Source organism: Tenrec ecaudatus, chromosome 2 (genome assembly GCF_050624435.1).
Source record: "Tenrec ecaudatus isolate mTenEca1 chromosome 2, mTenEca1.hap1, whole genome shotgun sequence".
NCBI classification, from domain to species: domain Eukaryota; kingdom Metazoa; phylum Chordata; class Mammalia; order Afrosoricida; family Tenrecidae; genus Tenrec; species Tenrec ecaudatus.
Window position 1 is genome coordinate 173480241 of NC_134531.1, and position 25931 is coordinate 173506171.

General features: G+C 36.3%; 1 protein-coding gene across 1 annotated transcript; it reads left to right on the plus strand.

Annotated features, from left to right (window-relative positions):
• Positions 1 to 6255: 6255 nt before the first annotated feature.
• GABRA6 (gamma-aminobutyric acid type A receptor subunit alpha6) lies at positions 6256 to 21518 on the plus strand. Its single transcript, XM_075543186.1, has 9 exons — positions 6256 to 6293; positions 6455 to 6573; positions 7170 to 7237; positions 9098 to 9318; positions 9400 to 9482; positions 9844 to 9987; positions 10391 to 10543; positions 11837 to 12096; positions 21243 to 21518. Exons 1-9 carry the CDS (start codon positions 6256 to 6258, stop codon positions 21516 to 21518), a joined length of 1362 nt encoding a protein of 453 aa, XP_075399301.1.
• Positions 21519 to 25931: the final 4413 nt, after the last annotated feature.

Genomic DNA, 25931 nt, shown 5'->3' on the forward strand with positions numbered 1-25931 from the left:
AGCTTGTATTTTCTCTGTGTAGCATCCGTTGAAAGACTTGCTTTGCCCAACACGATCTTCAATAGCATTAATATGAAAATTTGAGCAGCAAACATCCTATGGTATTTATCCTGTGCATGGTACTGTTCTAAACTTTACCAATGTGAACTCATTGGGTTCAATGAAAGTGTATTATAAAAAAATTACTGTATTCATATTTTATTAAAATGAGGAAACAGAATGTTAAATAATTAGGTCATTATTGGGTCAAATAATGTTCAATGCTTAAGGTCAAACAAAGCTATTATACTTCTAGGCAGCATTGAAAACCACAATATATGCTTGTACCCACTGAATTCCACTGCCTTGCTTGAGTGAGCAGTTACTGAATGAGTCGCAAGCCTTATCTACCAGCAGAGTGGATGGATGTATCAAGTATCCATGCCTCCACATGGTTTGGAATGATGTCCAGCTCACAACACTCAGCTAATAAGTATTAGCTAAAAGATAAATGTAAGAATATTCACAGACATATAAAATAAGTAGAGAAGACTTCTGATGAAAACAATCACTAAAAGAAAATCACAATAGTCCTAATATGATTTATTAAAAATAAGTGCTTAATGAGGGAATTAAGAGATAATAACAGATATAAGAGTACACTATTAAGGGGAAAATATGTGTAGAAAGGATATAGCATGAATATCAAAAGCATACTCCCTGATTCACAATAATTAAACATGATAGTAGTGTCCTAGACAGAAAAAAAAGTTTAATAGAGTGATGATTAATTTTACCTAGAGGTTCAGGTCCAACAATCCTTTGAATAAACCTCATAGGACCAAAATCAATATATATATAGATGAACACGCAAATATATATATGAAATACAGCCAGAAAATTAGAGTGTTGTGGGAGGAATTTTGGTGTCATAACAACATTCCCACCAACCACGCCAGGGCAGAAAGAGACAGCTGTCTGCTCTCATCCTCTCCCCACCTTTTACAATATCTGACATTATCTATGGAATTGCTACTGAGTCATAGCTGACAAAATAGTAGTGGGTTATGTTTTAGGATTAAATTCTTGGGGAAAATTATATTTCTAGACTTTCAGGTGGAGATGAAACCCAAAATAAACAATGGTTAACTAAGATTTTCCCAAAAGTCAACCAACCTACCAAACAAAAAACCCTCCAAGCATGTCATGAAGAATCATCTCTGAAGAGGACAGGCATAGGATAGGTAAGCATTCTAAAATATGTCAGGGAAAATAAGTCGATAAAGCAGGGGGAGCTCCTGGTTCTCTAATCACACATCTACCAAAGTTATAGTCATTTTCATGTTCTTGATCTCTCTCTCTCTCTCTTTTTAGGAAAGCAATAATCATAATCCAATTAGCAGCTTGTTAATAGACCTTGCTATGCCACTTCTAACAGGGATGTTTGCACAAGAGGCTTCATTACTGATACTAATACACAATTAAAATCCACAAATTTACAAAACTTAAAAGAACTCTACTGATGGCCAGGTCCAGCACATTCATGTTAAGTTGAGGAATCACGTTACACTACTTGTTTTGTCTACCAGATGTAGAATGTTTCTCCCATTGGAGGTTGAAAATATCTTTCTTTTCTTCATTAATTGATTCCTAATTATAACTCATCAAAAAGAGAACCAGGTATGCTAATCTTTTCTTTAAGGATATATAAAAATTTAGCTATTTTTACCTTGTAGAATAATAAGTTAATGACAAAATATGCAACATATTTTTATAGTCTAATGGCTTCAAAAGTTTAGGGCAAGATGTAATTAAGCAATAATGGAAAGGTTGTGGATGGCTGTGTAACGTGCAACTCTTGCTCTGACCCTGCCCTAAGGAAGTAAAAGACACATGCAAACTAATGGACAGAAGCATATCAGTTTCCATGGCCAAGAAATCATAAGAATTACATAGCCCTTGGCTACTACTACCAACTGTTATAAAAAGGTTCAAATTATAAGGTTCTTGATAGAGTGGGAGAAAAAGGTGGAGCAAAACTCAATATCATAAAGGGCCAGTGTTTTAGAAGGATAGAGACTAAAGGAACCATCAATATTATAACCTTTGGTCACTACTAAAGTCTGGTAACTAGTTCAACTCATGGCCGAATTTTCAGCCAAATAAAAGACAGGTCTATAAGGGAAAATGTAACACTAGTGAGATATGTACACTGTATAATGATCAATAATTTGACATGAAAAATGAAGGATTCACACAAGTACAAAGATGAGAAGAATTAGGAAGGGAGGACAGATGGAAAATGGAAAAACTGGGAGGAGTTGGGATTATGGATTCACCAGTCAAGAGACCAAATGACACATTGCATTGGGTAAATCTGCAGCACAAGACCTCTTTAAAGTGTTGAAAAGCATAGATGTTACTTTGAGGACAAAGGTGTGCCTGACAAAGGCATGGGATTTTCAATCATCTCAAAATGCTCGTAAAAGTTGGACATTGAATAAGCAAGACTGAAGAAGCATCATTGTATTTGAACAATGGTATTGGCAAAGAACATTACCATTGACCTGGGCTGCAAAAAGGACAAGCAAATCTGACTTGGTCAAAGTAGAGCTAGCATGCTCCTTCGAGGTAAGATTAGCAGCACTTAGTGTCTCTCGCTTTGGACATGTCAGGAGAGACCAGTCCCAGCCAAAGGACACTGAGCTTAGAGAGAGAGAGATAGTGAGGAAGAGGAAGGTCCTTAACAAGATAGATGTCACAGTGGCTGCAAGAAGGGATTCTGGAGAGCAAATGCTTTGAAAATGATGAGGGCAAAGAATGTACAGATGTGCTTTATACCATTGATGTATGTGTGGATTGTGGTAAGAGTTGTATGAGCCCCTAATAAAATGTTTGAAAAAAAGAAATGAGATTGTGAGGTAACTTGTAAATAAATTAATAGATAAATAAATAAGGAAATGTATGTGGATGGGAAAGTAGGGCATAATCTGATTTTTAAAATGTAATTAGATGCTAAATTTTTATTAAATGTAATTTTTTCTGACAGTGATTGTCTATGTAAAAAAGAGAATGGATTCAAACATAAGAACAATTTTGAGAGTGGCACAGGACCAGGCTGGTTTTCGCTCTGTTGTATGTAAGGTTGAAATGAGTCAGAATCAAATTGGCAGCACCTAATAACAACAACAACAACAACAACAATCTATCTATCTATCTATCTATCTATCTATCTATCTATCTATTTATCTATCTATTAAAAAAGCCCTATAGCATGAAAAAAGAATGGCATATATATATATATTTTATATATATATAAAATAGTTAAACCAAAAACCAAACTCACTGCCCTCAGGTCAATGCTGACTCACAGCAAGTACCTGTAGTTTCCAAGACTATAACTGCTCAGGGGAGTATTAAGCCCCGCCTTTCTTCGGAGAAGCTGCTGGTGGTTTCCAACTGCTAGCCATGTGGATTGCAGTCCAACACATCATCCCTACACAACCAGGGCTCCTTATGCTGTAGTCTTTTAAATAGCAGTCCAATTACCAGTTGAATTATGCCCAAATGAATATTAAAATATAATTATAAAGGATATGGAAAACAGGTTTTATTATGATCAGCTAAACAATTTTAGGAATGGTAGCTTAAATTAGAGAGGCTATCATAGAGATCTTCATTAATATGGCTGCCTAAGCTTCTTTCCATTTGAATTTATTTGATATAGTTGAAGGTTTACAAGTAGGGCTGGGACTCAAATTTAAGCTTGTAAGTAAAGCAATATGAGAAAACAAATTCAGAATATAATATGCTGAGGAAACCAGAAGGAATTCAAGTTTTTCTGGCTAATTGTAAAAGTCTACATAACTCTTAGTCTTTATAATAAATAAATAGCACTTAAAATTCCTGTGCTTTTTCTGGCTTACATAGTTTATTTTCAACTATAACTGATTTGTGTTGATGTTGGTGTTGTTTTTATAGGTATTTTTAAATTATAAATTATGTGAACATTTACATTTCAGATCACCAACTTTGTATACATCAGTTTAGATGACCCATCAAGCTCCCCATTCCACCAGCAGATTTGCTTTTCCACTCTGTTTCACTCATGTTAGCAATCTCGAGCTGTATATGCCATTGCTTTATCACTCCTCCCTTGTCTTCAAAGTCTGTTCTGTTTGAAACGAAAGTCTTTCATTTCTTTCTTCTTTTTTGTAGCTATATTTTTATTGTATAATATATAAATATAGATAATGCATTTATCAATTCACGTGTATAGTCCAATAATCCAGTGACATTGACTACATCAATCAGTCGTGAAATCTTCCTCAAGCAACTTATGTCATATTTTTGTTCAGAAATAATTTAAATCTGTGGCATGTGTCAATAATTATCCTGATTTTTACAGAATTAATATTCTAAAACATACATAATGTGAAATGGATGGATGATGAGTTAAATTCATGGAATGTATGCCCTGAGACTTTTATTTCTTACTCTTTATCTGTTACTAATAAAAAATGCAATGATCTTTTCATAACCATGATTTTTATTCCAAAGAGTGGCTCTCTACTACTATAATGATTTGCAGCTTCAGAAACCCTCAACTGTATCTCCAAGTCAGAAGTGACTCCATGACAATGTGCTTTGAGTTTAGGTTTATTAAATGTTATTATTATAAATGATTGATTTTAACTAGAAGATTAAAATTCAAAAGCAGTTCATTTACTACAGCTTCTTGCTATCTCAACTGGGTGTTGTTAGTTGCAAAGTGCTGTCTGTCACGTCTATTCGAACTCATAGCGACTCTGGGTACAATAGTCTGAAATATCACCTCGTCCTGCGCCATTCTCAGAATTGTTCTGATATTTGCACCCATTGTTGCAGCCACTGTATCAAACTATCTTGCTGAGGGCCTTCCCCTTTTCTTGGCCCCTCCACTACACTAAGCATGATGTCCTTCCCCAGGGACTGGTCTCTCCTGACATGTCTTGCCACCCTTTGCCTCTAAGGAGCATTCTGACGGCGCCTCTTTCCCAAGACAGATTTGTTTGTTCTTGTGGCGGTCCATAGTACTGTCAGTATTTTTAGCGAGCAGCATACTTCAGATGCATTGACTCTTCTTCCTCTGTCCTTCTTCCCTGTCCAATTCTCACAAGCCCAAAGGCAAACGAAAATACCGTGGCTCGTTTCAGGTGCGGTTTAGTCCTCAAAGTCACATTCATACTTTCCAACATTTTAAAAAGGTCTTGAGCAGCATCTTTACCTACTGCAATGTGTCAGAACTGAATAGAGAATGCAGTTTCTTGCATTCAGACATTAAGTTTCTCACCTGTGGCAAGCCTAGTAAAATAATGCCAGCAATATCATTATTAATCATGTCTATAGATATTTTATTTTTATGGCATTTCTTCACAGAGAAACTTAACATTCCTTCGTCCCCTACATTCAGGACTCACATATTTACCAGGATCCTAAAGACAGTGTTGGGGTTCCATTTTGTTTTCCTTTGTGATGAAAGACCTCCAAAAATGAAACAGAAAAGAAAAGAACAAACTGCCAAAAGTGAATAAAAGACAAAATTACCAGTACCGGAAAAAAATACTTTAAGTCTCATATTCTTTGCTCAGAAATTGTTCTTATGTGTTTCATGTCTGAACATGAATAGAGAGGAGTGATTTTTAAATAATACACAGGAAGGCTTATCTATAACAATCGAGCTAAAACAATCAGAAAAAGAATCCAATGAGGTCCCTGTATAATCATCTGACTTTTTAAGCAGTAAAGAGGAATCCTGTGAGCCATAGAAATAATAAATGCTGAGCCCATTGGAACAAAATTCCAATCAGCAAGATGCCACTGCCTTCCAGATTTCCTCACAGAGCCCTCCCAATGCCATGCCAACTCTAGCTGTGGATTTCTTCCTTCTAATCTCCCCTAATGCCTCATCCGATTATTGTCACCGCTCTCCACCCATGCACTGTTCTCTCGGATTCTCGGTCCTCCACCAAATCCGTCAGAGGACATTGTTAGGAGGGATGCTCCAAAGGCCGATGGCCACCGAGTTCCATGTCAAAAGAAGGCTTTGGATACAAGGAGAGGAAGGAAACCACCTCAAAGTTTGTCTGGAAAGCTTGTCATCCATTGGATTACTGGTTGGAATCAAGCCAGGAAAAGGGATACGAGGTGTTTGGAAGATTTCTCTAGTTGATGAGCTAGTAGGAAGGAGGAGGCTAACAGGAAGAGGATGGGCTGAGCCTTTTGGTGCATTGTAGGATGGCGTCAGCTCTGTCCTGGTTCTACTTTATTCTTTGGTAAGTATGACTCATTTACAGGCGTTTTTCTTGTAGGCAAGGTCAAATCATGGAAGAATCAACGGTGATAAGGCATGTATGTGTAATGAGGAAGACTGAGGTGACTTGCACTGCATATCTTCTTGAGGCCATAGGGAGACTCATTGACCCTGCACTTACAGGATCGATAATGCTCTGGGAAATCTTGAGGATGAAGAAACCCTCCACTCCAGAAACATTAGCCGGATCCTGGACAATCTGCTTGAAGGCTATGACAATCGATTGCGACCAGGATTTGGAGGTAAGTGACAGCATCCTTGTTAGACCAAACTGCTGTTCCATCCTTACTGTCCTTCCAAGTCCCAGAGGAGTTAGAAATTAGTTAATTATCATAATGGTAAAGTGCAGCAGTGCTGGAGTGAGGTCATGAGTATTCCTGTCCAGTCTCTGTCTCCTTCCCAATTTCCAACCTTATGCAAATGATTTAAACTTTCTAAGCCTTGGTTTTCCCAACAGTAGTGTGGGTGCACTAGCAGTGCTTGCCTAATGAGTTTTGGGGGGTGTTTAATGATACTCTCCTTGTAAAGCACTTTAGCATCTTGCCCATTTATGTTTCTATCTGGGCTGTCAATATGTATTAGTTATATTATAGTTTTTAGTAGACCATGAACCCAGTTCTCATCTACTCCTTAATGTTTTCTCAATTTGATCAGAATACATTCAGAATCAGGAAACTGCTGTGAGTTTTCAGAGCAGGAAGGCAGAAGGACTCTGTTCTTGGGATTATATTAGGAAGCATCGCAGATTTGGGCGCTGAGTGTGGTCTTAACAGTGGAGTTGTAAGTTCATTCCTTTAACGCCATTGGTGATAAATGTTCCCCCCCCTGCTCCTTCCAGGTGCTGTGACAGAAGTCAAAACAGACATTTACGTGACCAGCTTTGGGCCTGTGTCAGATGTGGAGATGGTAAGTAAACTCTAAATGATGCAGACATTTAGACTTGGGAGAAGAGGGTTGAATTCTAGAAGTACAGATAATAGGAAGTGCCATCAACTTGACTCTGATTCATGAAGCGAAGTATATGCTCAGCCTGAGAAGGTACTGTCAGAACAAATTACTGGCGTAATCGCTCACATTTCCTTAAGGACCCCCACCTGGACACTTCAATCTGAGGGAATTTTTAAGATATTATGTTCCTTTATGTCAACACACCGTACACTACATTCTCTGCAAAGGAAAGGTTTTGCATTTCTTGTGAAGACCTGGAAAAATTGTTTTAAAGAGGAAAATAAAAACACTCAAGCTCCAGTCATATGAGAGGATATTGAGGCTATTTATGCCTTTTAAAACCTAACTCTCTCTCATAGTAAGTAGCAATATGTTTTGTTAAAATGAAAAAGGGCTTTGGCAAGGCTGACACACACATTCCACCTTGCACAGTGAGGATGGACCAGTAGGGGTTCTTGGGGCTCCATTCCAGGTACAGATGGCTGGACGATTCCTAAGAGAGTATTTATAGGAAGTAGCAATATAAACCGGAGTGAGTCTTCTGGAAGAAGATATATCACAATATTCTTACATAGATCTCAGGTCCTATTTTCTCCAAAATGAAACGATAAACATTTACACTGAATAAAATTAGCTATCTCTACAGATATATGTTCTTAAGAAATAGGATTCAAATAGGATATTGGAGTTCTATGTTTTTTGCTTTGACAATTAAAGAAGAAAATAACAAATGAAGTTGGAAATAAAGGGGAAAAAGAAGTGTACAAAGGAAAAGAGGGAGAAGGCCATAAACAAAGGAGGGAGACAGAGAAATAAGCAGCGTATCAAGATAAAGTGTGATCTTTGTCATCTTATTTCACTTATCATTTGAGGAGGCAGAAGAGTTATCATTATCTATAATCCTGCTTTACAGCATCCTACTTTTTTCATTTGAGTGCCTCCCACTTAGCATTTTAATTTGGAGTTAAATATTTTAATAATTTGGAATATACTTGGAATTTTGTTTTATAAAAATATACCTATTGAAAGCATATTTGTGCAGGAGAGCACTATTATAGGCTGGATTGCCAAAGGTCACATTAAATTTTTAAAATACAATCACTCATCATAATAGAAGTCACAAACATATAAAGGAAAAGCAATTATTGGACGCATGTATGTATTAATGACAAGTTGTTGCTTATAATAGATTTTGAAATGCCCATTGTCATAAATCTTAACATTTTAATAAAAGAAACAAACTAAAACCCTTAATTTTAATTTGCATATTTAAGTGATGCTCTATTTAGAGTGATCGTAGTGACATTTCCATTTATATTTTCTGAAAACAATATAAATGGATCATGATGTGCGTGCACAATGTGCTTGGAAAGTAAAGATTACCTATTTTTAACTAAAAGCTTATCTAATTTTACTAAAATATAAAGCAGTACAAAAAGACTCCAATGTCACAAAAATTGTTAGATTAATTGATAAGACGAAAGCCAGCACAAGGCCTAAATTATATGTTTTTAATATAGCTTTCTTCTCAGTTAAGGAGAAAGGTAAATATGTCAAGTGGGTGGCTAGAGACGTAACTGGATCAGTAGATTAGGAGTGTTGAGAAAGCTCCAGGTGGGAGAAAAAGGTATGCACAATCCAGCATTCCCTCACATTGCCCACTTTCTGAGGATGAGAGCTCATAATTCACGGAAAGGACAGAGTTATTGGAAAGTTAGTGTCATAAAGAGTTGGTGTATTTTCTCTTTTTAGACAGCGAATGAATGATTCCCAACAAATTAGCTCCCTAAAGGAGATATATATCTTATTTTCTTTTAGGAGTACACAATGGATGTTTTCTTTCGGCAAACTTGGACTGATGAGAGGTTGAAGTTTGGGGGACCAAGTGAGATTCTGAGTTTGAATAACTTGATGGTCAGTAAAATATGGACACCTGACACCTTCTTCAGGAATGGCAAAAAGTCAATTGCTCATAATATGACGACTCCGAATAAACTCTTCAGAATAATGCAGAATGGAACCATTCTGTACACGATGAGGTAAGTTCCTCAATTCTGTTTTCTCTGAGCAAGTGGTTTGTTATTCATATAACTCAGAACCGATTGTTTTGATACACCCAGGCTTACCATCAATGCCGACTGTCCCATGAGGCTGGTTAACTTTCCTATGGATGGGCATGCTTGTCCACTCAAGTTCGGCAGCTGTAAGTCACCAAAAACCTTGTGACAGTCAAATAATAACTTTCCAAATACCGAGTTGTTGTTTTTTTGTGTGGTTGGCATCACTAGCAAATATAAGGGTAATAATATCATGGTATGATTCTAGATATTTACTTAATCCACTATGTAAAACGTTAAAAAGTGCAGGTCTCTTTTCAGATGAATAGGAATCATTCAAGCAATTTAAAAAATCATTTTATTAGGGGCTCATACAACTCTTATTACAATCCATACACACATCAATTGTGTCCAGCATTTCTTATTTATATAAATCAGACTTCTTTGAAAGAAAAAGAAAGAAATACACAGGCTCACTGCTTTGTTTAATTTGTTTCCAAAAATCAGATGCTTATCCTAAAAGTGAAATCATCTATACATGGAAAAAGGGACCACTCTACTCAGTCGAAGTTCCTGAAGAATCTTCAAGCCTCCTTCAGTATGATCTGATTGGACAAACAGTATCAAGTGAGACAATCAAATCTAACACAGGTAAGAATTTTGCCATTGAAGTGAGACCAAAGCATACTTAAAAAAAAAAACAACACAAAACAAATCTATCCCCATTTCCTCTGTACTTCCTCAGCTAATGGTGTTTTGAAATGAATAACTTTCCTTAAAACTGATTTTTTAACCAGATGCACATTAACATTTGTGGACCCTTGGAATGAATTCTATTTGTGTACAGCACAAAGAACACCACTGGAAATAATGAATGAATTGTCTCCCTTTTCTCTATCATTTGCTGATCAAGTAACTTTGTCATACACTGAAATATAGCTTTGCTTGATTTCTTTTACCTCATGCTAATTTAAAAGCCTGCATGACTTATTTCTGCTGTTTTCTTCTGTACACTGTCAACAGCAGTAGTACTGATATGTGTGTCTTCCACCAGGTGAATATGTAATAATGACAGTTTATTTCCACTTGCAAAGGAAGATGGGCTACTTCATGATACAAATATACACTCCGTGCATTATGACAGTCATTCTTTCCCAGGTGTCTTTCTGGATTAATAAGGAGTCTGTCCCAGCAAGGACTGTCTTTGGTACGCCTTCCCTCTCTCTCTGGTTCAGTTCAACCACCGTTTCTCATTGTCTGTGTTTCTTAGGGAAATGTCAAATCAGTGTGCATTTTTTATCTATAAAGGAAATCAACTCATGTCATTCAGGCAAATCAATCATGTAAAAGACCTTTCCACAAGGTGAATCAGCAAAAATTGCCTCTGTAATATCTTGTGGTTTTCATATGTTCTAATTTTTAACTGTTTGCTTTTTTTAAGTAAGAAAAAGCTAAATACTTTATGAAAACCTGGTTTAAAACTGTTTCGTGTCTCCATTAAATCAAAATACTAATAACATATAAATTATATTCCATCCTCATACAAAAATCCCAGCTTTGCACATCTAGTTTGTACACACCACCAGTTTCTTATGCATCAGTGCAAGTATTTAGTTCCAATTGTGATGCTTAGGATCTCTTTTACTGCTGATGGTTTAACATAGAACACTAATTAGGCAAAGAACTGTTACAAATTATCATCTGAAAACTTTAAAATTATAATTAATATAGCAAAATCTAACCTTACTTATTTTATATTTAGACTTCATAAAGAATACATAAACGGAAAATCCACATGAATCTTTTAATTTAGTATTCTAGAATTTTTTTCTTGTAAATTATTAAAAGGATATCCATGTAACTATGTTGACAATCAAGATTCCAAAGAAAGCAAACTCAATGCCATTGAGTCAATTCTGACTCATCCAGAAGTTATAGGATGGGGCAGGACTGACTCTGGGTTTCTGAGATTGTAACCCTTTATGGAAGTAGAAAGATGAGTCTTTCTCCCTATCAAAATTACACAGCTCCTAATTACTTACATCCCCAGGTCATAATTCAAGAAGAACTGCTCCTGGCAGATGAGTAATAATAAAATCATTTTCTCATGAAAAAGTTTTTAAAAGTTTTAAAACTAACTTAGACATGTTAATTAAAAAAAGGAAAAAGAAGGCAAAGTGGCATCTAATTTTCTGGTCTGGTTCACACAAGACAGACTTTTTAACTTTGATAAGAGGTATCATCAGCTACCCAAAACAAAGCAACCTTAAAGGGTTTTTAACAGTTTGCTGTTAATCTTTGCAAGCACGGTACACATCACTGCACTCGGTGTTGAAGGATGCAAAAATACCTGTGATTGTACTCAAGACAACACAGCAGATAACAAAATTTAGATGTACAGTACACAGGGCTTAATCCTTTTAATCAGTGCAATGTCACTTAATCTTATTAGGAAGATTCCAAATGATCTAGTCACATGTCCTCTTCTTTTTCATTGTAGGGATCACGACTGTTTTAACCATGACTACTTTGAGCATCAGTGCCAGGCACTCCTTGCCAAAGGTGTCCTATGCCACCGCCATGGACTGGTTTATAGCTGTATGCTTTGCTTTTGTCTTCTCGGCTCTCATTGAGTTTGCAGCGGTCAACTACTTTACCAATCTTCAGACCCGGAAGGCCAACAGGAAGGCACAGGGTGCAGCCCCACCCCCGGTGACAATATCAAAAGCAGCAGAACCCTTCGAAGATGAGATTGTTTTGGTAATTGCTTGCTTTTTTAAAAAAAAAATGTCATCCCCCATTTGAGACAAAGCAGCCCAAATAGAGATACAAATGATTAAACAGTCTGAAAGTAAGACAGTTGAGTACAAGTTATTAATTTGGGTCGCAAAATCTAGGCCTACTTTGCTTCCATCTTCAGAGAAAATAGCCCAGGAACAAGCTTTCATTTATGTTTGCTTGAGACTTTGACAGGTCCTTTCATCATTCTCACTAGTTCCAGCAGACACCCAAAGGAGACAAGAAAATTCTTCTGAGCTTTTAGATGTTTCCTTTGAACAGGTCCACTATACCAACTAGGGAGAAAAACAAAGTTCTTAATGAGATTTTAGAATCTGAAAGATAAAAAAAAATAGCAGAAACTCTTATGGAATTGGCAACTTTTGTTAGAAATGTGCTTGCTATTATACTTAATAAGGAAAAGGTAGGATTTAAAAACAAACTTTTGAAAGACCACTTTATTAGGATAGAATCCCGACATCACAGCATTAATTAGTTCAGTCATATCAAGAAGTGTTGGACAATCGCTGTAACCATCATTTTCAGAACATTGTCTTCCTTCTGTGTTCCTTGATGTTTGCTCCCTCTTACTCTGCCCACCTCCCCTTCCGGAGCCCCCAGCAATCCCTAATCTAGTTATCGTTGCTATAAATTCCCCCATCCAGAGTTTTGTATATTAATAAACAGGGAAAAACCATGATAAAGAGTCAAGAAGACAACAAACTATAAAAAATCAACAACAGAGATGAACCTGTTTGACAAAATAAAAACCAGAAAAATTTGAAAACCAGCACAAATTCAAGTTTGTCAAAAGGGAGATTTAATGCCAAGGGTTTAACCATCAAATCAGATCACTGATTTTAACCTATGATAATCTACACTATTTTTTGTCTGTTAACCAGGCTATACCCATCCCTCAATTATGGTGAGAGGGAAATCACCAGAGGCTTATACCCCGTGTAGATCTTTTAATGTAGTTGGGACTTCATCTGTCGCCCATAGCCTTCTGCAAACCAGGTGTTTATGATTTAAGTTCTGAACCTATTCCCTCCTGGAGATTTGGATTATATTATTTATAATTCTCAGATCCCACATATCGATGTGCTTCTTCTGTGTGGGCTTAGTTGATGTCTCACTCTGATGGCTGCATGTTTGAAAACAAGCCCTTAGGACCCCAGACACTATTCTTTCTAATAGCCAGGCATCATGTAGTTGCTTCATCACCTTTGCAATAGCACACATCTTTTTCCGGTTTCTTTCATGGGAGCGAATATCAAGCAGAGCCATGCTGTAAGAACTAACTGTTCTTAGATTGTTCTTATACTGTATATCTGTCTTCTATAAGGCTCTGGTTCACCTTAGAGACATTTCATTTTATGTCAGAGAACATTATCAATCATCTTCCTGGAGTATTAGGTCCTTGTTTATAGTGTTATTGATTTAGCCCATGGTAAATATATTTAAAACACAATTGAGGAAAAGAGATTTAAAAAATCTCAATAGAAAGATTTTGAGCTGTACAGATTAAGTTATTCTTGCATTACTGGACACTTCATACAAATGATGGGAGTTGGTGGTGAGACAAATTTTACACTAGTACTCATTGACCAAGTCAGACCCACATCTACCAAAATAATCTATGTCTTACAAAGAAAGTAGGGAGTTGAGCTAGTTAAGTAAATGTTAGTCTACCTACTGATAGTTTAATATTCATTTTCTGAACTTCAAGTCATAGCCTGGTTATTTGTTCATATTTAAACATGTTCATATTCACAGGTGTTTGCTAATTACATATGGATGAATGAGCTTCTATCAAAAGACTTATGATAGCTTAGAAAAATGCATTAACTATATTTTAGATATGCAATATGTAAGCAATGGAAACAAAATATTATTTCATTGAAAATCAGAAAGCATTAATTATTCAAGAGCCATAATGGTGCCCCCAAATTTATACTTCTTTTATCAGTAAATATTTATGATAGTAAACTGTATATGCTTTCTTTGTTTGTTGGATTATACACTTAATTGAAAAATATAAATTACTGTTTAAATAAAATACCAAAGAGTAGCTCTTAGACAAGAAAGTAATTTTTCTCTGCTCAATGAAATAATGCAGAAACACTAAGTGGAAATCTTTCTCTAACTGACCAATTCTGATAAACATTCCCCAACTTTCAAGCCACTCACAGTCAAATATATTTTATGATAAATTTATAACATTATTTACATTTATGAAAAAATTAGAAAGTGAATTATTTTAGAACAATCAGGAGTATAGTGTTTAAATTAAAAGGTAATGTTTTATTGAAAATTTATATTTAATAAAATAAGAAACTTTTAATATTTACGTTTACTCTGAAGGGCATGATTAGGCTTTTGTCACAATAGAGGGAAAAATTTTTTAATTTTATTTTTTGTAGTGAATACTCTGAAGGAAATCAAATAAAGAAAAACCATTTGTCCTCCAGAGAATCCAGGCTCAATAAGCTTCTTTTCAATAGAAAAATATTCTCAGATATGAAAATGACAACAAACTAAGACTTGAATCCAGAGTCATTGCAATCCAGAATATTAAAGAATATGAGCCCCTCTGCTTTCCAAAAATCCACCAAATCCTAAAATACAGCACGGAATAACTCACTGAATAAAGGATTTTTGGAATATAAGTGAAGCCACTTTTAAAATGCGTCCCAAATCTCAACAATGTTTTAAGTGCATATAGCTTTAAAAGTCAAAATGTATATACATTTTATTACTAAAACAGGTTAGTCTGAGGACACTGCCTAAAATATTTGAAGATCACTTTCTTAGGGAAGGAAAAATATTTTGAGACATCATCATTTTATGCATCGTTCTATTTTAAGTATCTATAATCACACAGATATATAATTTGCATATTGTGCAAAGAGCAAAGATCCTATCTCTTCTTCACACCTATCTATAAAGAGGAATTAATGTTTTTCACCTTTCAGTTTCTCAGTTGGAGAATATAGTGAAAACAAAAATAGGTATTTGTGAGAAGCAGGGTAAGAAAAAGAACTCAATAATTTTGTTTACACTTGCTTATCAGATATTGAAATGAAAAGAAATACAAAAGTTTGTATTTTAATTACATTTAAAAAATAGTTCTGAGAGCTATTATTCGAGTCCTTGGAGATACCATGATTTTCCCTCAGGTATTTTAAAGGAATAACTTATTAATAAGATGAAATTCAAGATTCTCAGGTTGCCACATAAACTATCTCATACAACATTAAAATAGAAACACATAATGACCAGGACTTTCACAAAGCTGGATAAAATTTTATTTATATCACTTCAAAATTCATTCAAATTGAAAGGTATTTTCTGATGCTGGCTATAAATATTAAGTCAATGAAAATGAGAATTTTAGTTCTAAAAGATTAGCTCAAAAAGAAAAGATCAGCTCAAAATAAAAATAACATTAACCACAAAAATAAAGTAAATCATGAAGTAACAAAATTACGAGACAGACACGTTGCCTACTGTGCTAAGGAGTCAAATGAAGTAACAAAATTAAATAGGGAACTTTTTAATTTTTTTATACCAAAATGGGGTAATTTTCCTCTGGTAATATAGAGAAAGAAATATATTACATATTTGCAGTTTACCCAGCACTACAGTATATTAAGACTGTACGATCATTTTTTTTTTGCTTTCAAGATACCATGATATTTAGAAATGCCTATGCAGTGCAATCTAAATAACATTATTTGAATAAATTGAACATTGAAATCATAAACTACTGTGGTGAAGTGAAAATATAGATAACCACTTGGATATTTCTTGTCATTTTCTGAATGTTTTCTGAATGTGTTCACCAAGTTTTCCACAGGAAAATACAGAGAGCAGATGCGAAGGAAAGTTTGTATCACTTTTTTTTTTGACCTTGAGGTTTAATGCAATGATGACGCACTTGAACTTTTAAAATATTTTCAGCAAACCTGAAATGAAACAAAAACAAACAAAAAGTCTTTAAATCTAAATTTTTAAAAGTGTCTGATAAGCTCATTATCAGTGCCCTGATTATAAAACTTGAAATTGATGGCTTAATTCTATATTTCGAACGTAAGAAATTGTCCATCGCTTCTCTACTGCTTATATAGTGTCTTTCTATGTTGTCTGCACAGAAGACTAAGTTTGGACCTCCCTGTCCCCTTGATGGATTTTCTAGTTTCCTTGTTACTTTAAAGGTAAACACCCTAAAGACTACCTTCCCCAGAAAAAACTACTCTCCCCACACCAATGTAGTTTTTCCTATTCACAGAGATTATGGTAATCTTTGAAAATTACCTATGTGCAAAATGGAAAAAAAACGTATTTCTCAGGGAAATAACTATATTTACTGTGTCTTTTTTCTCATACTTTTCTTTCTGGCCAATCGTGCACATATTTTTTCATTAATTTATTTACAACCAACTATTTGTTTAGTCATTGAGTGTGACAGGCTCTCTGCAGAACACTGAGAATACATCAATCAGTAAATGGACTCAAGAAAGCCTCTCACCTCAGGCAGTTTCTTGTCAAACAGAACAGGGGTGGAGCTTGAGTCATAATATGTTGTGATAAAGGGTTTGATTGTGAGTTAAAGTAGCCTGGGAAAAACAGTTCCAGAGCATCAAACCCAGGCTGAAGGGATCAGGTTCCTAGAGGAAGTGGTATCTACAATTAGAATAGAAAATGAGCCTACCCCATGTTAGAAGCACTCAACAAGTTGCTAGAAAAGTGGGCATGTAGAGGAAAATGGGACATTTTTTGCTCTTCAAGGTGCAGATGTCTTCTGGACCATTATCATGGTGCCTTCCACCTGTGTAAAAAAGATCCAAAATGTCCAGTTTGACTCAAAGTACCTTTATAATGTGGAATTACTTAAAACAAAGCAGCGCTCTAAAAAAACCTAAGGCTGGATGGCACTCAGCAGCAGGAAGCCCTGGAATAACTTAAAACCACAGGTGTTTCACTCTGAACAGTGACAGCCCAAGCTGAGCCCTCATCTGGACTCAACAAAAGCCCATTTTACCATCAGCAAAAGATGCTGCTCTTACAGTAGAGCAGGCCTGGTCTGATGCAAACCTGTAGCTTAAACAGCTTGCGGAATTGGCTTTCTTTTATTTTCCGAAATTCAGTGTGATTCTTCCCAATTGGAATCCTGCTGCCAATTCCCAATTATCCAAGAGCTGATTATCCATCATAAATGTTAGCCAGGAATTTCCCATTTTCTTTCGAAAGTTGTATTTGCGTCCTGCTATGGAGTCATCCGATTATTACTGGGCAGTCTGAAAGGTATGACTCTAAGCCAGTGGCTCAGCTAGTCCATCTCCTCCTACCGGTACCAGGGAATTGGCCATGGATAGGAATATTTTGGGTTCCTGTGAGTGACATCAGGGAGAGGTCAAGGATGCTGTTGAATATCCTAAAAAGTCCTGAACTGAACAGAGTGCTATCCAATTAAAAATGTTAATATTGTTGATTTTAAGAGACTCTGCTATGAACACCAAAACTGATGGGAAGAATAGCATAATAGTTGTCGTGAAGAGTGTAATCTTCAGGGTCTGAGAGAGATCATACCTAGGCACTGCCACTTATTACCCACAGAAGACTACTACTTATACTTCCAATCCTCTCTCTCTAAAATTAAAATATTATTTTCTTTATAGATTTTATACAGACACTAAATAAGAAAATGTACGTGAAGTGTCTAGTAGTATTAATTATCAATAAAAATGAGAAAAATACAAATTCACTGCCATTAAGCCGGTGCCCACTTATCATGGCCCTGTAGGACCAAGTGGAACTGCTACTTTGTATTCCCGACACTGTAGACTGTAGCTCTTTATGGGAGTCTACACCTCCAGGACTCTAATCGCCAGTGATCACTTAGCAATTATACATAAAGTATAATTAAAGTATATTAAAACATAACATCCGCAAACAAAACCTTTTGCTTCTTTATCTTTGCCTACTCACAAACTTTTAAGGAAAAAGAAAAATGTTTAGATTTTTAATCATGTATTCATTCAGCTTATGTTTACTGAGCTTACATTGTTCTGTAAACAAGGAGCACTGAGCTGAGGCCATACAGTGGGTGAGGTGTTGTGCTGCTAACTGAAAAGTCAGCAGTTCAAACCCATCAGCCACTCCCTAGGAGAAAGATGAGTCTTTCTCCTGCAACTATTTGCCGCCTTGGAAACCCACAAGGGCATTTCTAGCCTATATGGTTGCTAGGAAATGGAACCAAGGAGTGGAATCAATGATAATGAGTTTTAAATTCTAAAAATATTGGCCAGAAACTGCGTGATTGCACTCATATAAGGAAATATGTGTTGTTTATCACCAGGCTATCAAAATGCCAGGAGAGGAGATAAGGAACTACAGAAATAATTAGACATCTAAATCATATAAAAGAGAATGTGATAACAGTTACAAGAGTTGAAAAAACTAATTAGGCAGAAATGCGTTGGGTTAATCAATGATGTTAGCATTGAAATTCAATTTCAAAAGTGATGAAAGATAATGATGAGTTTGGAAAGAACAGTTATTACAGATAAAGAAGGAAAAAGTAAAGGTATGTAGGCAAGGAGAATGAGAGATACCTGCATGTTGTGCATGAAATTAATTAAAAATTATAACTAAGATTCATTGTAGGAAAATATTTACATTTACTCCTCAAATGCTAACAACAAAAGATTGTCAGTGAGGTATAACTACCCTCATTACACAGATGGAAACTTGAAACTGAGGACCATCTGCAGTAGGTCTCCATCACATCATGAGAAATTGGTAGATGTGGAATGGCAGTCCCGGGCACTGTGACTTTCTTTTTTTCGTCATTCTTAGATCAACTTTTCACAGGTATAGTTTGAGATATTATATGTGGAAAAATGAAATCCTACTGTTGAAGGCATTTAATTCTAAGTTAATGTCATTGTGCTCAGATTTATTGAGGTGTTGATTCTGAATGGTCTCCCCTAACTCTAGGAGCCATCAGTTCATTGGGTCAATATCAAGAGATTCACAAATAACTTCTTATTGCCACACTTCTAAAGAGATGGGTAGAAAATAAGCAAAACAAAAAAACCCAGTGCTTTACATTTTTGTGGTGCATTTTGCATTCATTTTTTTAAAAAAATTAGTGAACTAGACTTGCCTATCTCCTTTTCTGTAATAAAGAAATAAAATACATATTTTAAAGAAGTAATATAAATGATCAAACCTCAAGAAACTAGCAGAATGCTATGCCAATAGATAAATGAGAAAGTCTTTGTATAGAATTTGCCATGATCATCTCAAAGCAGACTTGACAATACAATTCAATGTTGCTATTTCTCCATGGCCCCTGGAAACATACTGGATGAACTCTCTAGGATGCCAGCGTGGCATATCTAATAGCAACAGTCAAGGGGAAATAGAGAAAGCACAGGTTCTTGGAGTTGTTGTGGTTTGAATTCTAAATGTCACCATATCAGCGGGTCACTCAGATCCTGTGGCTCAACCAGCACTAGAAGGCAGCAGCCTCTCCTGTTGCTGCCGGGCTGCTGGTTAAAGCCACAGGCGATGACCTACATGAGCATCACACCCCGTAGGGCAGTAAAGGACCGATTTTGCCGCCAGGGGGGAAGCAAGGTCGTTGTACAAGAGCAGGGATAATGTAGAGCAAATGTTTAAAGGCAGGGACTTAGAAAAGACAACCTGGCTTCAAAGAGTGGGTCTGTTCTAGGAGGCATATTAGAAGAGGAGGGCTCCCCCACCCCAGACTCTGACAGCATTGCCAGGATTCTAAATCAAACCCAATCAGTCTTTGAACAAGGTCTGAGACTTTGGCATAGAGATGAGAAAATGCTAGGATAAAACAAGGACTAAAATTAGCCTCTGGGTTTATTTCTAGCCCTTGACCTCAGACAAGTCATTCCTAGCATTTTTAACTATTAATTAATGCACTAATCATAATGATGAAGATTAAAATAGGGTATTTCATGATTCTCTGGGACAGAAAATTGGATACAAACAAACTTATACCAACTTTGAGATTATTGTTTTTTCCCCCACTACTTGGGATCTAAGATAACTATTAGAGACATTCAGAATGGGAAGGAGAAAGCAATCTAGAATTCCAAGAAAAAGACCCAGGGATATTACAAGGGATGAGAACTCTTTCCACTCAATTCAAATTCCCTTGGGCTTTGAGTTCTGAGAAGTCCTGGTGGCTTAATGGTCAAGCAGTGGGTTGTTGTCTGCAAGGCCAGCAGTTCAAAACTGCCTGCACTTGAGAGGAAGAGTAGTCTTGGAACCCTTAGGGACAATGCTGTCCTCTTCTGTCTTATATGGGCTCATGATGGGTCAAAATCAACTTGATGGCAGTGAGTATGGTTTTTGAGAGGTTTTGAGTAACATTGGTTTCATTTTTACGTAATTTTATATCATTTGTTTCTAAATAAAAGAAATATTTGAAAGGGTATGTTGAGTATAGAAGAATAAGATGAATTAATGAAGTATGTTTCTTGTATTATTTAAAGATGTATGCCAAATAAAAACCCCCACCCCATTGCTTATTCCCAGTTTTCCACAGGAAAATATGTAACTGGGAGGTAGATGGACCTTTTCAGCTTGGCTTGCCTCTATCCATGATAAAATGTTCAGCACAATTTTGGGGACATGGAGCATGTTAGAAATTAATAACTTAGTTTTTATTAAGTTATTAAGTGAAATATTGGGTAAGTCAAATGGATTTTTGTTCTCCTAAGTATTTGGGTATATCCCTTTCTTGGTAAGGTGGTACCATGGAATATTATGAAGAACATTTAATGTCTTTATTTACAGTTAACTAATAAAGTGTGTCAGTGATCAAAACATGGATGGTCAAGTAGGGAAGATCTATCATTTTACCTAAGAAACCCTGGGTGAAACAGTCGAGTGCTCCACTACTAGCCCCAAAGCTGGAGATTTAAAGTCACTCATAGGCAACTTGAAAGACAGCCCTAATGATCTTCTTGTGAAAGATCATTGCCCTGAAAATTACAGTCTATGCATGGCGTCACCATGAGTCAAAAACAACTGATGACAACTAGCATCAACTCTGACAGGCTATGTGTGTCTTTCTTCCACAGCATTCGGATTCCAAGTACCATCTGAAGAAAAGGATCACCTCTTTGACTTTACCAATAGTTTCATCTCCTGAAGCCAGTAGAGTTCTTACTAGAGTGCCTATTTTACAATCTACGCCTACCACCCCCCCATCACTCTCCCCAACCTTCGGAGGCACCAGTAAAATCGACCAGTATTCCCGAATTCTCTTCCCAGTGGCATTTGCAGGATTCAACCTTGTATACTGGATCGTTTATCTTTCTAAAGACACAATGGAAGTGAGCAGTAATGTTGAATAGTGTGAATCCAGGGCAATTCTCTACATAATTTTTGTTTTTAAAAAGGCATTGGGATTAGTTTAAATTCTTTTGAACTCATGGTATTAAAATGGAAAATCTGTACCAAATATCCTGGAGTACACGTGCAGGGGCCAAAAAGCAATAACATTTTCTCTTTAAAACTGAAAGTTGAAGATCTCTGAAAAATATGTTTTCTAAACATTAAAGAAAAACTTTCTATTTAAACGAAACCGAAAATTCAAGATGAATTTGCCAATCTTTGCACATCATTGAAAGATTTGTCACATTGCACTTGAATAAGAATTTCTTACACTTCCACATTTTGAATTAAAATTTATTTGGGTTTAGTTTCCAAGAGATCAAAATTAAAATGCAATCTAAATATTTATCAGTAGTCTAATGTAGCATGTGGGAGGCATTTATCTTAGTCAAGTGGCTTTCAATCACATTTAAAACCTATATTAAGCTTAGCCATTTGCTTTTTAACTTTGCTGTCTCTTTTACCTCAATAAATTATGGTGTTTGTATACATATGAATTATAAAGAGATGATAAATTATATATGCATATGTATATAGCTTTACTTGGACTGAAATATAATGCTGTTTTATTATCCTTTAAATTATCCTTTAAAATACTTGTAATATACTTAGCATAATTCAAAGAAGTAGAAAAAATAGTGATTTAAATGAAACCTTGTATATTAAGATTAGAGTTATTGCTGTCATATTTTCACCTTCCTATGGATAAAGCTAAATAAATCAATAGTGAACATGATTGTTTGGGTTTATTAATAAAACTAGGTAAAAGAATTTCCTTGGATATGAAGAGATGAAGTAATTATTTCTATCACAATTTCTTAGTATATGGGAGGCTCTGAAGCCATGGGAGAAACTGGTTTTATCACGTGCTCTAAAAGGTAATACAAGCAGCCAGTACTGTACCTCATCCTCTTAATCATCAAGCAGAAAGGAATGTGAGTCCTTTGATCCCTTCACCTTTCCAGACCTTCCTACTGCTTACCTTCCCCATGCTTCTTTCACATAGAATGGTGGTACCAGGAGAGGGAAAAGGAGACTGGGGGCAAGAGAAAGCACACAAGCCAATTATTAGAAGTTCCCAGATCTTATCCTCCAGGAATATCACTCAGAGCTCTGAGGCCTTTAATACATACTTTGCCGCTATTATTTAAAGTTATTGTTTATCCAGGAAAAGAAAAACATTTAATCCCTTATCAATTTAGAACTGGAACTAATGAAAATGACCCTTGTGTTAGACTGGGTTGTCTAGACAAACAAATCCAGTGATACTTGTATGAATATAAAAAAGAGCTCCATATTAAGAAATTATCATATAACAAGAAGACATCCAGCCCAGTCCAACTCTAGTTCATAAGCCCAAAGTTAGTTCATAAGTCCCTCTTCAGTCTTGCGTAGCTGAAGACTGGTGACACAGAATATGAAGTAGGAAGATGACAGGCTATTGCAGAGTTGAGGCCACCCTGGAGGGAGACACAGAGTCCCATGGAAGTTTCCGCTAGGAGGAAAGGGAAGTAGTTGGGAGACAGATTCCAGAATTCTTCACCCTCATGCAAATGATCACACAGCCCCAAGGAGGTGTCATTATGCTACCACTTGATTGAGAGGTTTGGCTCCACCTCTAGCCAGGAGTGACTGGTTGACATCAAATTATCCAACTATCACAACACTATACTAATGTGTAGGAGATGAAGATCTTAGTTTGACTTTCCCGTTCATTAGCAATATAGACAATTATTTTAGTTTTGGGGAGCCTCAGTATTATTATCAACCGTGGAATAAGAGCACTGTACCAGATGCCCTTTAAATGGTCTTTCGTATTGAACAACTTATTTTTATGCTACTGTGACAGATTTCTTCAGTACTTCCAAACTAACTAGTATGGATTAAAAAAAATAGTGTTCATTATCTACTTCTGAAAATCAGCCAATGAAAACCCCGTGGATCTTTGTAACTGTTAGATATGTCGAGTTTAGTGCTCTTGTGCACACAGTGGAAGAGTCAGGAGCCTGACTCTATTGAAGCCAGCACCACTAACATATTTAAACCTCAACTACTCATGTCTATTTAAATTAAAGTTAGTCTCCAAAGAGCCTGCTACTATTTTAAATAATTCAATTACAGCTTGTTGTTGCTATTTTTAGGTGCCAACTAGTGAGTTCTGACGCACAGTGACCCCTATGCTTAATAGAATGATACACTCTTCAGTCCTGTGTCATCCACACAATTGTTATGTTTGAGCCCATTGTTGCAGCTGCTGTGCCAATCTATCTCCCTTTATTTCACGGATCTTTCACTAAGCATGATTTCACTTTCAGCTACTGATCTTCCTTGATAGCAGGTTCAAAGTACATAAGACTAATTCTCACCATCCTTACTTCAGTAAAATTCTGTATGTACTTTTATCCAACAATTTTTTTGGTGGGGGAGGGCAGTCCATGATACTTTGAATACTGTTCATGTACACTATATTTCAAATTAATCAAGTTTTTCTTTCTTCTTCCTTGTATGTTTTCCAGTTTTCACATGCACATGAGGCAAATGATAATTCTCTCATTGGGTCAGGTGCGTTTCAGTCCTCCAAATGACATCATTGCTCTTTCACAAATTAAGTAGGTTACCCCTGAAGGCCTCGTGGTAACTCATTGGGCTGTGATCCACACATCAGTAGTTCAAAACCACAAATAATTCCATGAAAGAAATGTAGGGCTTTCTACTCCTGTAAGGAATCACAGATTCAGAAACTCACAGGGGCTGGTCTCCCTAGTTTTTTAGATGGTCATTATGAGTCAGCATCAATTGATTGGCAGTTGAGTGCAACAGATTTTCCCAATCAGCACGTCTTTTGAACTGCTGACTGCTGCTTCTCAAGCATTGTTTGTGGATCCAAGTAAAATGAGGTCTTTAACTAATGCAACATTTCCCTTCTGATCATGATGCTGGTTCGGTTGTGAGAATTTTTGTGTTTTTTTTTATATCGAGGTATAATCCATACTGAGGTCTTCTGTCTTATCTTTATCAGCAGGTCCTTCAAATTCTCCTCACTTTCAGCACGCAAAATTGTGTTATATATCGGGTTGTTAAAAAGATTTCCTCCAATCCCGATGCCATGTTCTCCAAAATAGTCCAGAGTGTTAGAGTATTTGCTCAGAATACAGTTGAAATAAGTCGGATTAAAGGATACCATCCCAATGCGCATCTTTCCTGATTTTAAATCATGCAGTATGCCTTAGTTCTGCTTGAATGACTACCTTCTAATTTATGTACATATTCTGCATGGTTTTGTTATTCTCATGTTACCCATATTTTTTAAATTTCCACACTGTAAATATCTTTTTACAGTAATTAAAAGTCAGGCAAATAACTTCCTAATATGTTCTGCTTTCATTCCAGTTTCATCTGATATCAGCAATGGAATCCTTTGTTTCACACACTCTCAGGTTTCCGCCTGGGACTTACAGCAGTTCTCTGTAGCTGCAACCAGTTTTAATTAGCTCCTTCAAAATTTTGTTTGCATATGTGAGGTAGTGAGTTTATTGTGCCAACCTGGCCGATAAACACATGTGGAGTAAATTAAAGGATGGAAGGATAAATGGCTCAGGTGAGCCTCGCCTTTCTAGTTCTCTGGTCTCTTGTTTTGTGATGGTCAGACCAGGGTGCAGCTGCCCTAGTCACTTCTCTGCTTTAGCTGGCAAGGCTCACCTCTTGCAAGACACCCCTGAGGAGAAGCCACATGGACCTACCTCATTGCAGCCCCAGGTGTTGGAGCAGCCATGTGGAGATCCCTGCCAGTCCTGAGATGCTTACACATTCACTGACTCGGCTTCCCTCCTGCAGTTGGCGTCATTGCATGTGTTTGGTGAGTTGGAGGTGGACATTGTGGATTTGTGTTGGACATATGGGTTAATAGGTTAATGTTGGACTTGTGGGCTAGGGCAGCACTGGGTTGCGATGTTTTCTTGATGTGCACTTACCCTTTATATAAAACTCTCTTTATACATGAGTTTCTGTGGATTTGTTTCTCAAAAATACCTCGACTAGTACAATATGACATTAATGATGTTATTTGTTAATTTCATCATTCTGAGTTGAATATTGGATGAACATTCTGGCTCTTTCCCAGTTGGTTGATTTGGATCCTGTCTGTCACATTTCTTGGCTTGAGTGAATGAGGGCTTCCTACATTGAATCCCTTTGTTGAAACATTCCAAACAATATTCTCATAGTTCCTGGAACCTTGCTCTTTCAAAATGTTTTTAGTGTAGTTTGAACTTCCTACTCTCATACCTTCTAATTTTTATCATATATTACATCATATGCTGTTTCACATGATATATAGTTAAACATTGAACAATTCTTCTTGTACAGGGACTCTG